Here is a 15,736-nt window from a genome sequence, read left to right as displayed (position 1 = left end):
CGCTGGTTTTTGGGGGAGGCCACCAATCAGAAATTGATGATCCATAGGGATAGGTCATTAATAAGACTTCCCCATTAAACCCCAGCAGTTAGCCTATTTCTTATAGGTGCTATCCTGACAAGCTTATCGATTATATGTCGCATCAGGGGAATGATGGAAGCGGGCCTCTGCCTTCACATGATTAAAGAGACAACTCACAGATGTAAGAGTAAATGTGAACATACGTCATTTATAACAAGGATGCTTGTACTTGCATGATCTGTACAAAACTAAAAATTTACAGCAGAATAAAGTCACATTCATATAAATGTAATGTCTGTCAACATTGTATAGGCCCACATGAGCGGGTTTATCAGCATGTCAAGTCATAAAAGAAGCCAACAACCACCTGGGTGATTGCTGGTATGGTTTTCGATATGTAAGGCAATTCCATGGACATGTCAGACCTAGGGTCGAGCGGGTGTCTATATAACAGTCTGTAGAATTAGACATTTACCAGCATCTGTGAAACATTTTTAAGACGGATACAGACAATTCTTAGGTTATTAATTACATGGCACCAAAATCTACTCCAGTGACAATGCGACAATTCTTCCCCATGTAGTCCATGGTTTACACTGAGGTGGGGAACACTCCTTCAGGTCTAGCAAAGTCTATAAACGCATAGAAACAAGTCAGATGAACAGAGTGCAGACAAGTGCCTAGGACTTGCCACGCTTCTTGCCATCATTGTGTTACCAGACATACAAATCATTAACAAAAAAATGTAATATTTAATTTATATAACTCCTAAGAATCACATTTCTCTCTCCGTGATCAACAGGTCCTTCAAATCCCAGTATCCAGCAAAAAGTCACTGCTATTTCAAGACACTTCTTTATTCTTCATCGCAGAATGAAGCGCCGGCTGTGAGAATTTACTTTCCACTAAGGAATTGAAATTTGCTAAAGTTCATCATGATTCAAGTCTGCGGAAAACAAGAGAAAATGAGACAATGCAACACTAAGTAGTCTAGTAAAATAGGAATTGGTCTTGCCATAGCAGCATTATTTCTATTTAGTGGTCTGACACATATTTATGATGGAGCAGATTATTTAAGGGTGCAGTGAAAAGGAGACAGGTTTATAGGTAAAAGATTGCTACTTAGCATGTTTTTTTAAAAAGTTAAAAAGAGTTGTCTCAGCTTCTTAAATGGCTGAAATAGTAAAAAGAAGGAACTCTGCAATTTACCTAAATAAAAATCCTTTACATTTCTCAAAGACAGAGGAATTTTTAAATGTATAATTCGTGATGAGCGCAAGTACTCGTTACTCGAGTTTGCCTAGGGTGCTCGGGTATGCACCAAGTATCGCGGGTGCTCGAGTGACATGTTCAAGTCCCCGCGGCTCTATGTTTCGCTGCTGGGATTATTTTACTTCTTAATATACTTCTGATAAGTTTAAAGGTTGTGTCAGTTTCTCCTGAAGAAAGAAGATTAGACAACTCCTTCTCCTTTAACATCATCAATACGCCTTGTCAACTAAATTCAAAATCACTGGCCTAATAGGCAGAAAGACAAAAACACAAGTCAGTTTTAAATATTGGGGTTCTGCAAATAAAGAAAGAGGTAGGTAATATTGAAGTGCTTCTCACAAAATTAGAATATCATCAAAAAGTAAATTTATTTCACTTCTTAAATACAAGAAGTGAAACTCATATAGAGTCATTACAGAGTGATCTATTTCAAGTGTTTATTTCTGTTAATGTTGATGATTATGGCTTACAGCCAATGAAAACGCAAAAGTCATTATCTCAGTAATTTAGAATGATTAACAAAAACACCTGCAAAGGCGTTTAAAAAAGGCCACTTAGTCTCAGTAGGGTCCACAATCATGGGGAAGACTGCTGACTTGATAGATGTCCAGAAGGCAGTCATTTACACACTCCACAAGGAGGGTAAGCCACAAAAGGTCATTGCTAAAGAAGCTAGCTATTCACAGAGTGCTGTATCCAAGCATATTAATGGAAAGTTGAGTGGAAGGGAAAAGTGTGGTAGAAAAAGGTGCTTAAACAACCGGGATAACCGCAGCCTTGGAAGAATTGTTAAGATAAGGCCATTCAAAAATTTGGGGGAGATTCACAAGGAGTGGACTGCTGCTGGAGTCATTGCTTCAAGAGCCACCACACACATACATATCCAGGACATGGGCTACAAGTGTCACATTACTTGTGTCAAGCCAGTCATGACCAATAGACAATGCCAGAAGCGTCTTACCTGAGCCAAGGAGAAAAAGAACTGGACTGTTGCTCAGTACCCCAAGGTGTTGTTTTCAAATGAAAGTAAATTTTGCATTTCATTTGGAAATCAAGGTTCCAGAGTCTGGAGGATGAGTTGAGAGGCACAAAATCCAAGCTGCTTGAGGTCCAGTGTGAAGTTTCCACAATCAGTGATGGTTTGGGGAGCCATGTCATTTGTTGGTATAGGTCCACTGTGTTTTATCAAGACTAAAGTCAGTACTGCCGTCTACCAGGAAATTTTAGAGCACTTCATGCTTCTGTCTGACAACAAGCTTTTTGGAGATGGAAATTTCCTTCTCCAGCAGGACTTGGCACCTGTCCACACTGTCAAAAGTGCCAATACCTGGCTTAAAAATAACAGTATCACTGTGCTTGATTGGCCAGCAAACTCGCCTGACCTTAACCCCACAGAGATTCTATGGGGTATTGTAAAGAGGAAGATGAGGCACCAGACCCAACAATGCAGACGAGCTGAAGGCTGCTATCAAAGCAACCTGGGCTTCCATAACACCTCAGCAGTGCCAAAGGCAGATCGCCTCCATGCCACGTCGCATTGATGCAGTAATTGATGCAAAAGGAGCACCAACCAAGTATTGAGTGCATTTACTGAACATACATTTCAGTTGGCCAACATTTCAGATTTTAAAATAATTTTTCAAGCTTGTATTATAACGTATTCTAATTTACTGAGATAACGACTTTTGGGTTTTCATTGGCTGTAAGCCATAATCATCAACATTAACAGAAATAAACACTTGAAATAGATCACTCGCTTTGTAATGACTTTATAATATAGGAGTTTCACTTTTTCTTTTACTGAAGAACTGACATAAATTAAATTTTTTGAGGATATTCTAATTTTGTGAGAAGCACCTGTAACTCTCATTCCTTTGTACAGCTTTATAAATTACTCCTACCTGTCCAGAAAAAGTAGTGGATAATAGTAAGAGGCCATAATATAATAGACTGTGATGAGAATTAGGCTATTTTCACTTGCAATCTTTTTATGCAAATGAAAAGCTGCTTTTTACAGTACCAGCAAAAGCCGTGAGATCTCAGAAGTCTCTTACATACACTTTTTTCCCTCAATTCGAAACCTGCAGCATTTTGTAATCTGTAGCACATCAATTCTTTTAGTGTTTTTGCAGCTTTTTTTTTGCCCATAGAAAAAAATTACTAAGTGAAAAAAAATGTTGCAAACCCCCCCCCTGAGGTGTTTTTGGTGTATAAAGCAAACTTTAGTAAACGTACTGTAGAAAACGCACACATTTACTTTGCACCCCAAAAAACGCTGCAAAAAAGTAACAGTAACACAGCAAGACAGGCATTTTAAGTGAAGCATGTTGGTAGTATCCCATTTTGTCTTCATAGTTATGTTCTAGTTATGAGGAGGTGAATGTTATAAACGTATTCTCCAGGATGTTCTCTTACCTATAGGTGGTACTTGTGTTCTATTCCTTTTCTGTTCCGCTAACTTCTTTAATAGCTGACGGATCTCATTGTCATAATCCGTCCACTCAGGTACAATGCGTGCTGCTGCTTTTAATTTCGGTTCTTTAGTTTTAGGATTGTTGCACTGTGGGTTGAAATAAAACTGTATGTAAGAGCAGCTATTCGGAATTGTTCAATTACCTTTATATAGACTGCAACCAAAACAGACTATTTCAGCACACAAGCATTTACCAGATCATCACCCTAGCTTATTGGTTTAATGAAGCATTTCACTCAATTTTTAGAGCTAGCAATAGGTCATCATAAAAAAAAATCCCTGCGCTCCCCTGATTCTGCAGCTTTTTTCAGTTTTGTGCTGCGTCGCTCTGTTATAGGAATATTCATGTTTGTTACCTTTGGAGCATTAGATAGACTGCTGAGACAGACTGATAGGCTTCTAGATCAGATGACGAGTTGTGATTGGTAGCATCTGGGAGAGAGGGGTGAAAGTGTACGCCCCCAGAGAAGACTCTGAAGAAACAACCAGTTGCATTACAAGGAGAGACTTCAAATAATGCGCTTCAAAATCAACAAATGTGAATATCTCTGCAATAGAGCGACATGGCAAAAAAACAAAAACTGCAGAATCAGAGGATTTTTTAAATAAGATATTTAACTAATTTACATTTTTTCAGCAAGTGACAGACCCTGCTTAATGGAGTTGTCACACATGGAGTATTCATGGCAACAATAGGATTTGCCATATATGCTGACAGTTTAAGACACCGCGCTCTACACTTAATTTCAATGGAGCACTGAAAATCGCCGAGAGAGCCAAGAGATACCGTAGATATAAGCATTCCAACACTCCAGATTACAAGCTTAGCCAGGTAATTATATTCGAAGACTCCAGTTTTTGGTGGAGTACCACCTTACCTTTTAATTTCACGCTGCATCATGACCTTATGATCTAATTCCTCTTACTTCTAATGACGGTGCACCCATAACAGAACAGAATGGGGAGCAGCCGTGTAATGACTCTGGACACCAAGAACCAGTTATATTCCTTTCCTCTGTTATATGGGTAAGTGTGACATAAAACAGACCAGGAGCTTTACAAATCATTTAGTTCTCCACTATCTGCTATTGGCAGATTTTCAGCTCTTTTTTTTTTGTTTAAAATTGTTATCAAGGTTCCCTGAGGAATTAAAATTGATGTGTCCAAATAGTAGGGATAGTTTAACCTCAAACCCAATAGGACGGCAAAACATTACAGAAGAAGATGTAGACTATGCCGACTAGAAATTTCCCCTTGAATTATTTTTCTATTTAAAGCAATACAATAACTGCAAATGTATCCTGAACGCTCAGACTTTTGCAGATAGCTCTTTAAATCAATATATTACGCCACAGGCTGTCGAGATCTTTAAGGTGCTGTTTGAATAGCTGTCATTTCTTTTTTTTGGTCTGACCCCCCCCACCCCCTAGGCAGTAATGCAATTCTACTTTCTAGCCCTTGACAGATTACAGAATAGTTTACTGACTTCCACAAATTGAGCATTTACAGAATAAGACATGCTCCCAGGCGGTGTTCTGTACATTTTCTCTAGGATTTTTTGTTCCTGAACACATTTGCTATAGAATGAAAATTCCAAGCCTACGGATAAGATCTTTCCCATGGCTTATTAAACTTGATCCCTTTAGGCACAGGTGGAACAAGAGTCTGCCGCATTCGATTAAGAATAGAAAACAAAGAGAAACCAATTTTCCAACACTGTAAAGAAAACAAAATGTCAGAAAGATATATGGAATCTGGGATGTATTTAACCATTTGGAACATGTAGCTTACTGTGCAAGACAAACATATCGAGAAACTGTATAGAGCCAAGACACATCAGAAAGAAGCAACAGATTTAGGGTCACTAGACTGCTACAAAGGAGGACACCAATAATCCAAAATCAGTGGCAATAAGTAGGGGGAGACCTACAGACGCAGTGCTGGTATTTGAGGCAGATTCTAAAAATCATGCCTGCTAGCTAATGACCAGAGCCTACTGAGACATAAATCTACACATTATTGTGCGGTAGAACTAATGGGTCATTTGTGGTATTACATGAAGAACATTCCTTAAGGAGCACAGAACGTTCTCTTGTAAAGTAAACAAAACTTCATTCACTGCTCTACTGTGCGGACCTGCAGCACTGCAATCAAAGCGATCACACCAGTCAGCGCCAGATACAATGCTCAGAGTTGGCAACAGAGTACCTACAGTATTCCTCTCTTGGTATGTGGAAACAAATCAGATATGTTGTAGTTTTTTTATGAATGTGCATTATATCTTGATGGACACATTTGTGCATACAGTTAGTATTTTTTTTTAAAACACTATATAAAAGGTAGTGCAAGACACAGTATTTTAAATATATATATTTGACTACAATATAGAAAAGTTATAAAACATACAATGTAATGAAAAAAAGGAATACAAACCATCATCTGATGATAAATAAGTACAACATAGAAGGAATGAATACAGAGTATATAAATAGTCAACAGAATAGAAAACAGATATTAGAAGTCAAAGAATATTAAATAATAATATAGCATGACTGGACCACAAATAAAGGGAAACAGCTGATGTCATAAGAGAACGCACAGACACGTTCTGTTGGGCCAGTGAGGTATTTATATACTCTGTATGCATTCCTGCTTCCTTCTACTTATCAGATGATGTCATTGCTCGCTAGTTTGTAGCTTTTTTATGTCGTCACATTGTATGTTTTTTAACCTTTCTAGATTTGATTCAAGTAAATATATTTTTTTAAATACTGTGCCTCTTGCTACTTTTATGTAGTTTTTTTTTGCAACATTGTGCTTAATGGCAATTTACTTTTTCAACTAGTATGCCTTACAAATACAAAATGTGCCCTTTAGAACATAAAGGGTCTATGTTAGGAAGGCAGAGCACATTCCTTATATTATATTAGGTTTATTAAATGTATGTATACTGGACCAGGTAGCTACACATTGGCCCAACACTAGCTGGCCATTTGTACATGTCTTCATAGTAATATACGGTAGATACGGTACTTTTGTGTGTTTGAAACACTTCCTATCACTGTATTGAGGAGGTATTTTTACATCCGTATTACAGCTGCAATTCCCAGCCCAATCATGGGTCCCGTGATTCGAACTTCAAGCATAATTTATGCCTATGAATGTTATAGTTTTGAGTCTCATGACCAGTGGTCAGGCAGGAATTGTGGATGTAACACAGATATGAAAAGGATTATCAATAGCTGTGCTGTTCATTACACATGAACTTTGTGCCAGGAATTACACAGCAGTGGTCTTCAACTTTGTGTGAGGGTAGGAAGACACATTCAATAAAAAATGGTGAACTCTGAAAATAAAGCACTTCGAAAATGTTATAATTTGTTTTTCACTGATACATATTTCAGTTTCAAATATGACACACCCATATTATCCCAAAAATTGGCCCTGCTCTGGTTATAGAATATGTCTGTAACACGTTAAACCCAAGGGCCTACAGGAAACCACATTGGGGTGAGGTTGGGGGCTGGAGGTTAAGCCGCTGGTTGGGTGGGGACCACTAGCATTAGAGAATAGCAGTTTAGAAATGACCCAATATATGGTTTACTTACAGCGATACAAATAAGTGCAAAACTTTGTATTCTGTGTGACTTTGGATGCCAGTAGGGAATCTTAACACACTGAAAACCTGGTCGGTAAAATACAAAAACATCAAAAAATGACAGTTGTCCCATTTATCAGCAAGGATTCCAGCAACCAATGTACTATTAGATTCTACCTACTGACACAATGAGCAGTCAAGTACAGTCACACACCATCCCAGGTTCTGTAGAGCTGAACATAGTCACAAAATTTGGGTTTTGTCAATTCACAGAAAATACTACTATTTTTCCCAGCTACCTACCAGATCTATGGTCTTGGCTTTTTCCTTGGACTTGTCATCACACCAGGTCTCACACCAAAGCCACTCTTGAGGTAGAGATTTTATTGCCACTTGATGAATCATGTTGTTGGGTAGGTCCTGTGCAAAGCAATTAAACAGAATACAAATAATAAATAATTTACAGTTAAAAGACCGCTTAATGTGATAACCTGTATTGAAAACTAAGTGGATAACTAAGTTTGTCCTAATATATTTATTATTTTTTTATGTGTGTATTTGGGGAACATACAAAATGTATATATCGCCATTTTTATTTTGTAATCAAATTAAAGGATTCTCTTTTTGTATCATCAGGAGCGTACTGTCCCCTGCTTGAGGTGAGCGTCGCACTCCTGAAGAGTTCGGACCAGCAGCAGGCTTCAGCACTGGTCAAAACTGTGCTCTTCAATGTTGTAAAGGCATAGTTTTCTCTGCTTACAGCTTAGGAGAAGCACAAGGGGATTAAAGCTGATCCAGCCAGGTTTAGACCAGCTCTTGCATGCAAGCCTTCTTTCTTAGGAAATTGGTCACCTCTGGTACACTGCCGAGGTGTCCGATAAATTAGGCAACAAGCTGCAAAAAACAATTATTCATGTTGTTATTAACCCCCTCATGACCTTTGACTTACTTGTACGTCATTTAATAAGTCAGGTAGAGAAACATACACACACATCTCTCTCCAAACTACCAATAAGTAATTATCATTTTTCCCATCCTCACAACAATATCAGAGAGAGAGAACAAAGAAATCCTTATGGAGGGACCACTGCTTGAAGAATCTTTCTCCCAAAGCGAAGATTAAAAGAACCCAAGTCCAACCGGTAGTGTTTCAAAAAGGTGTATGGTGAAGACCAATTTGCTGTCTTACAAATTGGCCCTTTCTGCCCATGAGGTAGATATCGCTCTTTTAGGGTATGTTCCCATGGTCAGTAAATGCTACGGGTTGGACGCTGTGTACATCTGCAGCGTCCAGATGTTATAGTACAGTGGATGGGATTTCAAGAAGTCCCATCTCCACTATGCGTGTTGGGACGTCTCCGGCTTACCTGCGGAGAAGGACATGTGACGCATCTTTCCAGGTGGCAGCATGTTTATCTTACCAAGACGCTCAGTCTTGGCAAGATAAAATATCACCAGTCCAATGTATTGGGCACGGTGATTCCGCACCGTTCAATGGACACAAGCGGAATCACCTGCGTTCAAAAGCCGGCAGCGCTTTGCATGCAGCGGACATGTGCTGTGTCCAAAGCGCTGCCGATTACTGACTGTGGGGACGTAGCCTTAATGGGAGCTTTTACATTTTCAGAAGCAGGGTGTCTGCCTAAAGAATAGGCTAATGAAATTGCCAATTTAGCTCATCTAGCCAGGGCCTGGCCTTTGTTTGGACCATTAAAAAAGAACAAAAGTAAAGGCAGTTTTCCGCCACCCAGACGTGTTTTCTAAGTATTGAATTAATCACTTCCTGACATTTAGAGAATGAAATATAGCCTCCCTGTCATTCTTGGGGTTATTACAAAAGGAGGGTAATATAATCTCTTGAGACTTATGAAAGGTTGAGGACACCTTAGGGAAAAAAGCTGGGTCTGACGTAATGATGGTGGAAGCAGTGGCAGACCAAGAGGTCTAGATCTGCCTACCGACCACATGAACCTCACTACCCGTGGGTGGTTGGCAAATTTCTGGTAAAAAAGAATGCCCAAGACTGATATCTGTAGCTTAAAGATGTTAACGGACAGTCCTAAATCCAGACCTTTCTGCAAGAATTCCAAAAACCTAGTCCATGTCAATGAGTTATTCACAAAGTGATTTATATTGGAGAAATTTATTAAACTCTTCTAGAACCTTGTTTAATTTTTTCTTGTTACCTTCTTCCTATACCCTATCAGTCTAGAAACTAAATTTTTTTGGAAAATCCAATTGTTTCAAGAAGCTGCTGCTCAAATGCTACACTGTCAGATGGAAATTCCATACCCCAGGACATAAGACTGAACCCTGAAAAAGGAGGCATGGGATTTTCAGGACAACCCATGGATCACCCACTGCTATTAGCCATAATAAGTGCACCATGCTTTTGGGGCCAAAAGGGTGCTATCAAGTTCACTTCGGTTTGGTGCAACCAAATCTTGTTTAAAACTAATGGGATTGGGGAAAACTGTCGGGAAGGCACACTGGCACCTTCCTTTTGATTCTGGTAGCAAAAAGGTCCATCAGAGTCTGAAATACTGTAGGGTTCAGTGACCCTTCATGGCGGCTTAGATTGCTTTGATACGGTGTCCTTTCCGTTTAGATAAGCTGCTGATAGAGTCAGAAGATTTTCCTCTGACACTGCCATTAATTTTCTGTTTCAAGCCAACAGAGACATGGACCTTGTGCCCCCTGCTCATCTATATAGAACACTGCTGTCCGGTTTGAAATCGTTTTCAAGTTTCGGCCTTCTAGTTCAGGTAGGGCTTCTACCAGAGCCAACCTGACTGCTGTTAGTTCCTTCAGATTTAAGAATGCTTGTCTCAGAGCGAGAAACCACTGCCCCTGAAAAAGCTATGTCCTAAAGATGGTCCCTTCTCTCTCCAACTAAAAGTACCCGCATCCGTGGTGTTAGCTGACAGATTCAAGATTCCCCAGGGAACTCCATGTAAAAGATTTTCCTGGCAGAATCACCAAACTAGGGACTCCTGTTTTGGAAATCCGAGTTCTCTTGTGTAGGTGTCCCCTGCATCTTTTTTATGCTTCCAGAACCTCCTATGATACTGCCGGAATGCAAGGGACCCTGGGATGGACATAACTCCCTTCAGAGAGATTATTGGATTCCTGATCACACTGGAAACAATTCCTCATATTCTGTCTACTTTTCCTTCTGGAAGAAAAGATCTCGGTTTGCACGAATCCAGAAGGATTCCCAGAAAAATTTCTCTGTTCCGGAATCACCTTTGATTTTTTCAAATTTGTCAGCCATTATAAGGAAGCTAGGACACAGAATACATGTTGAATACCAGGCGGCAATCAGGCGTACAGCTTATGTGCACGCAAAATCACCTGGACTTATCGATACATCCAAGGTTGGGAAGTACTTTCCAATTTGGATGTATGGGTACATCTAAGGTCAAGAAGGGGTTAACAAGAAATAACTACACAGGTTACAAAAACAAAATAAGTATTAAAATACATAGCGTTATTACTATATGATGGTAAAAATATATTAAAAATTTTCACCTGATCCAAATTAGACAAACTGTTTGGATCCTGACTTAGTGCCTGATACTGTCCTCTAAGCCTGTCACCAGCAGCAATTTTTCTGAACTTTTTAAGGTCCACTACAAATAAAGCACTGCAAAACAGAAAATCACATAATTACAATGCGGTAGATAAAGCCCACAGAAAACAGAAAAATTTTGAGCATCCAGTCATATTTACTAACCTGATATGGTATTTTCGATGTCCAAGATGTGATGCCCAATATCCAGACTTCCAGAAACGATACCCATCCATCTCCTTTCGACTGTCACAAAATGGGGTGTAACCATAGGGTGCACCTCCAAGGTCAAAGTCTCGTAATTGTTTTAAATCCGTTCTTACTATCTGGATACAAGCAAATTAATAAACAATCAAAAAGCGATACAAAAAAGTTAGTCAAACATTTACCATTTAAATCTGTAAGTTTATTGAGTCAATTTAAAGTCCATAGAAGCTAAAAACCTCAACACCTTACGAGTTTCTGGCGTACTAACTTTTATGGACTTTTAACAAGATTCAATTGATACATTTTTTATCCAGTTGGTTTTGCTGGAAACTACCCTTATGGTACCACCGTGAACAGCTCCAACCTTCAGCACCTCCTCATCTAAATACTGATAAAAACACACAAGCACCAATCACCACAATGTCGTTTCTGGAACTATAAAAGGCCCACTTAACCCCCAAATTAAAGAAAATAATGATGCAATATAAATACTGACAATACTTGTAATTTATCAAGCTTAGAAGGAATTAGGACGTCACAGTGACAATATATTAACTGATGCTGCAACAGCGATTCATTGCCTTAGCTTGCATTGAAGTTCTCCATGATTGGGATGAGGGAAGTGTCCTAAAACAATAGTCCATCAACCGTCAATAACAGCAAAAATTAGTGTCAAGTATCAACTGTTAAAGGAATTACAATCAACAGAAGTGGTGGGCGTCTTCGTGTGCCATGCCAGAAATCTTACACCGGTCAAGCACAGAAGTATGATTTCTGGCATGAGGAAAGACACAGAAAGCCATGAATTAGACAAACTGTGGCGTGACTCCTTCACTTATCCCATTTGGGAGAAACCGGCAAAAAAATTACAAATACCACAAAATTCTTGCTCCACATTGTGCAAAAATTAAGCAATTTTTCAAAGCTTTACATGGCAGCTTTATTTGTAAAACCTTTAATGAATCTGGGCCTTAATTGAAAAAAAAGGCTCATTAGAAAATTCTGTTTGCCCCTGGTTTTTGCTAGATTCAAACTACCTTTTGAGAACATTAGATGACATGACTAACTATGGCTTGCTAATGTTTTCTATTTTTCTTACAGGTAATTGAAGATGTGAGACATAGTGTGTGCAAATATTTAATAAAAAATCTCACATAATTAATTGATCCACATAGATAAAAAAAAATCCAGGGCAAAAAGTGGTTAAAGTAACATTTTCCTACTAAACTATTTAAGGATGTGCTTGGATTCAAACTGTCAATATTCGGATTAAATATGTCTCAACTCCAGGGCCTAGCTTGGATTTGTAAGGATCTGTGAAGCATTCGTGCTTCCGATTTTCTCATTAAACGCAAGCTCAGATTCCTTTCCTTGGGAGCTACAGGCAAGACACAGATCATTTAAACACTGAACATCCTGAACTTATAAGAACAAAGGAGGAGGAATAGAAAATGCAGCAACGAAAGCCGTCTGCAAGGATATTCGGCAAAGACCGGTGAGAGAAGGTAATGAGCTTCTAAAATCCCTATGGGATTAAAAGAATGTTCACATAATTACCTGAGATGGATTCACAATCTCACTCTGTTTGCCACTAAGCTTGATATTTAGGTTAAGAATAAAATCGGTTTTCACACTACTGTCTGAGAAAAGCTTGCAAGTTGGCACCTGATTTTGTTAGAAAGACATGCCTAATTTCACACACTGTACCTGGTCAGCATCAACAAAGATTATTTTGTCTACAGCAAGTGGGAATAGAACATCAAGGAAGAGGATTTTGTAACCCCAAATAATTCGCTGTTTCTCAGTCTGTTGGTGCAACCATCGAGGCCACTTGTACTGGACTAACTCATACTGGAAGCCATACTCCTCAGCCAAGTCTGGTATGATTTCCTGCAGACACAGAATAACATTTAGCTATATAAATGATATTTCTAATGCATGCACATGTGTAATTGGCTAAAAAGCCGTACTTATGACAGTGCCTAATATTGTGCTACTAGTTATTTATGTAAAATCACTCCACAGAAACTATGCAAAAAAACGCACAACAAAAAAATCTGGGATTAAAGTGCTCTCTGACAGAGAAAAAAAATACTACATAAGTGAGAAACTATTACGGTTTTCACTATATTTGTCGCTGTAGTGAGCGGTCATAATGAAAGATACAAAAACAAGCAAATTTAGAACTTGTTCTGGGGAAAGTATACAACGGACTGGAGTTACAGAGGCTGGCAAAAATACATTAGTAAAATACATAAAAACGGTAAAAAGTCACAGCAACCTTATCAATAGTGATCATTCACTTTATAAAAATGCTATAAAGCAACGATAATGTAGGCAGTAAACAAAAAAAAAACATTACCGTAAACCGTGGAGAAAGGTAGTTCTTTAGAAACCAAAACTTCACTGGTGTTTTTGTATGACGAAGAACAGAAAGCATCATAATCCTATAGGGGGTAATAAAAACACACAATAAAAATAAAAACAAAAAACAACTCAGATGCTACATTTTATACAATGTGTATATGTAAACAAAAAAAAACAAGATAGACTTTTACTATTTATATGGACAGCAGAAAATAGGTTATGCAATACAGGCCAGGAGCTGTGATATGATGAAGACCATTTTCCTGCGCGGTCAGACACAGCCATCACACAGGATATAGGAGGAGCACATTTATAAGATTATCTCAGCACAGGACATTTTTTTTAAATCAAATTGTGGATCAATCAAATTCAAATGAATCAAATTCCATTATCGATTAAAATTTAATTTGTGTGACAACCCCTTTAAATTCCAGGGGGGCGAGTTAAAGGGATTGTGCTACCATAAAGAAATACATTTAACAAAGCTGAAAATGTAGAAATAAATGGTTTTGTAACTTAAAGTTATGAAAAACTATGCTACATTTTTATAAAATTATCAGTTGTTATTGCTGGGGCAATTAGTGTCTGCCCACGCATTTATTATGTGATTTTTTTGGTATTTGTATAAACTTGACAATTTTATCTTTATCTATCTACACACATGCACACACTATGTACAAAGTCATGGCTGAAAGTGTTGACACTTGGAATTTAAGTATTTCTCTTAGAAATGTATTGCAATTGCACGTGTTTTGCTACAGATCTGTTTCTTTATTTTCTGTATTGGAAAAAATTTAAAAAAAAGAAAAAAAGGCAAATTGGACATAATTTCACACAAACCCCCAAAATGGGCTGACAAAATTGTTGGCACCATTCCAAAACTGTGGGTAAACAACTTTATTTCAAGCATGTGAGGCTCGCTCAAACTTACCTGTGGCAAGTAACAGGTGTGGGCAATATGAAAATCATACCCGAAACCAGTTAAAAAGGGGAGAAGTTGACTCAATCTTTGCAGTGTGTGTCTGTGTGTGCCACACTAAGCATGAAGAGCAGAAAGAAGAGAACTGTCCGAGGATTTGAAAACCAAAATTGTTGAACAATATCAACAATCTCAAGTTTACAAGTACATTTCCAGAGATCTTGATGTTTCTTTGTCCACAACATAGTCAAGAAGTTTACAACCCATGGCACTGTAGCTGACCTCTCTGGACGTGGATAGCATAGAAAACTGATGAAAGGTTGCAACACAGGATAGTCTGGATGGCAAATAAGAAGCCCCAGTCAAGTTCCAAAGAAATTCAAGCCGTCCTTGCAGGCTCAGGGTACATCAGTTTCAGCATGAACTATCCGTCGACATTTGAATGAAATGCGATGGCAGGAGACCCAGAAGAACACTGCTGACAGGCATAAAAATCTAGACTGCAGTTTGCCAAAATATACATGAGTAATCCAAAAATCCTTCTAGGGTGAACAGATGAGAGCATGATGGAGCTTTTTGGAAAAGCACATCATACTACTGTTTACCAAAAACAGAATGAGGGCTACAAAGAAAAGAACACTGTACCTCCAGTCAAATATGGTGGAGATTCAAAGATGTTTTGGGGTTGTTTTACTGCCGCTGGCGCTGGGTGCTTTGACTGTGTGCAAGGCTTCATGAAATATGAAAATTGCCAAAGGATTTTGGGTCGCAATGTAGTGCCCAGGGTCAGAAAGCTAGGTTTGTGTCCTAGGTTATGGGTTTCCAGCAGGACAATGACCTCACACATACTTCAAGAAGCACCCAGAAATGGATGAAAATAAAGTGCTAGAGAGTTCTGAAGTGGCCAGCAATGAGTCCAGAGTTAAATCCCATTGAACACCTGTGGAGAGATCTTAAAATTGATGTTTCGAGAAGCCGCCTTCAAATATGAGAGACCTGGAGCAGTTTGTAAAAGAAGAGTGGTCCAAAACTCCAGTAGAGAGGTATAAGAAGATGGTTGATAGTTATAGGAAGCGATTGACTGCAGTTATTTATTTCAAAGAGGGTGCAATCAAATATTAAGTTGAGGGTGCCGACAATTTTGTCTGCAGTAGTGTGTGAAATTATGTCCAATTTGCCTTACTTTTCTCTGACTTATTGTGTTGTTCCAATACACTCAGAGGAAACAAACATGCATATAAGAAAATGTGTGTAATTGCAATAATTTTCTGGGAGAAAGACCTTTTTCTGGAACAAATTCAAGGGTGA

General features: G+C 38.6%; 1 protein-coding gene across 1 annotated transcript in view; it reads right to left on the bottom strand.

Annotated features, from left to right (window-relative positions):
* Nucleotides 1-203: 203 nt before the first annotated feature.
* UGGT2 (UDP-glucose glycoprotein glucosyltransferase 2) overlaps nt 204-15,736 on the bottom strand; it is a 559,388-nt gene continuing 543,855 nt past the window's right edge. Inside the window, exons 33-39 of the mRNA XM_069758034.1 lie at nt 13,505-13,589; nt 12,850-13,032; nt 11,101-11,261; nt 10,896-11,010; nt 7,668-7,784; nt 3,709-3,853; nt 204-967 (exon numbers count right to left, since the gene is read on the bottom strand). Of these exons, the coding sequence (XP_069614135.1) occupies nt 945-967; nt 3,709-3,853; nt 7,668-7,784; nt 10,896-11,010; nt 11,101-11,261; nt 12,850-13,032; nt 13,505-13,589 (829 nt within the window). The 3' untranslated portion in view covers nt 204-944. The remainder of the gene's footprint in view (nt 968-3,708; nt 3,854-7,667; nt 7,785-10,895; nt 11,011-11,100; nt 11,262-12,849; nt 13,033-13,504; nt 13,590-15,736) is intronic.

This window comes from Ranitomeya imitator, chromosome 3 (assembly GCF_032444005.1).
Source record: "Ranitomeya imitator isolate aRanImi1 chromosome 3, aRanImi1.pri, whole genome shotgun sequence".
Lineage (NCBI taxonomy): Eukaryota > Metazoa > Chordata > Amphibia > Anura > Dendrobatidae > Ranitomeya > Ranitomeya imitator.
Note: the sequence above shows the minus strand (reverse complement) of the source record. Positions and strands in the feature narration are given on the sequence as shown.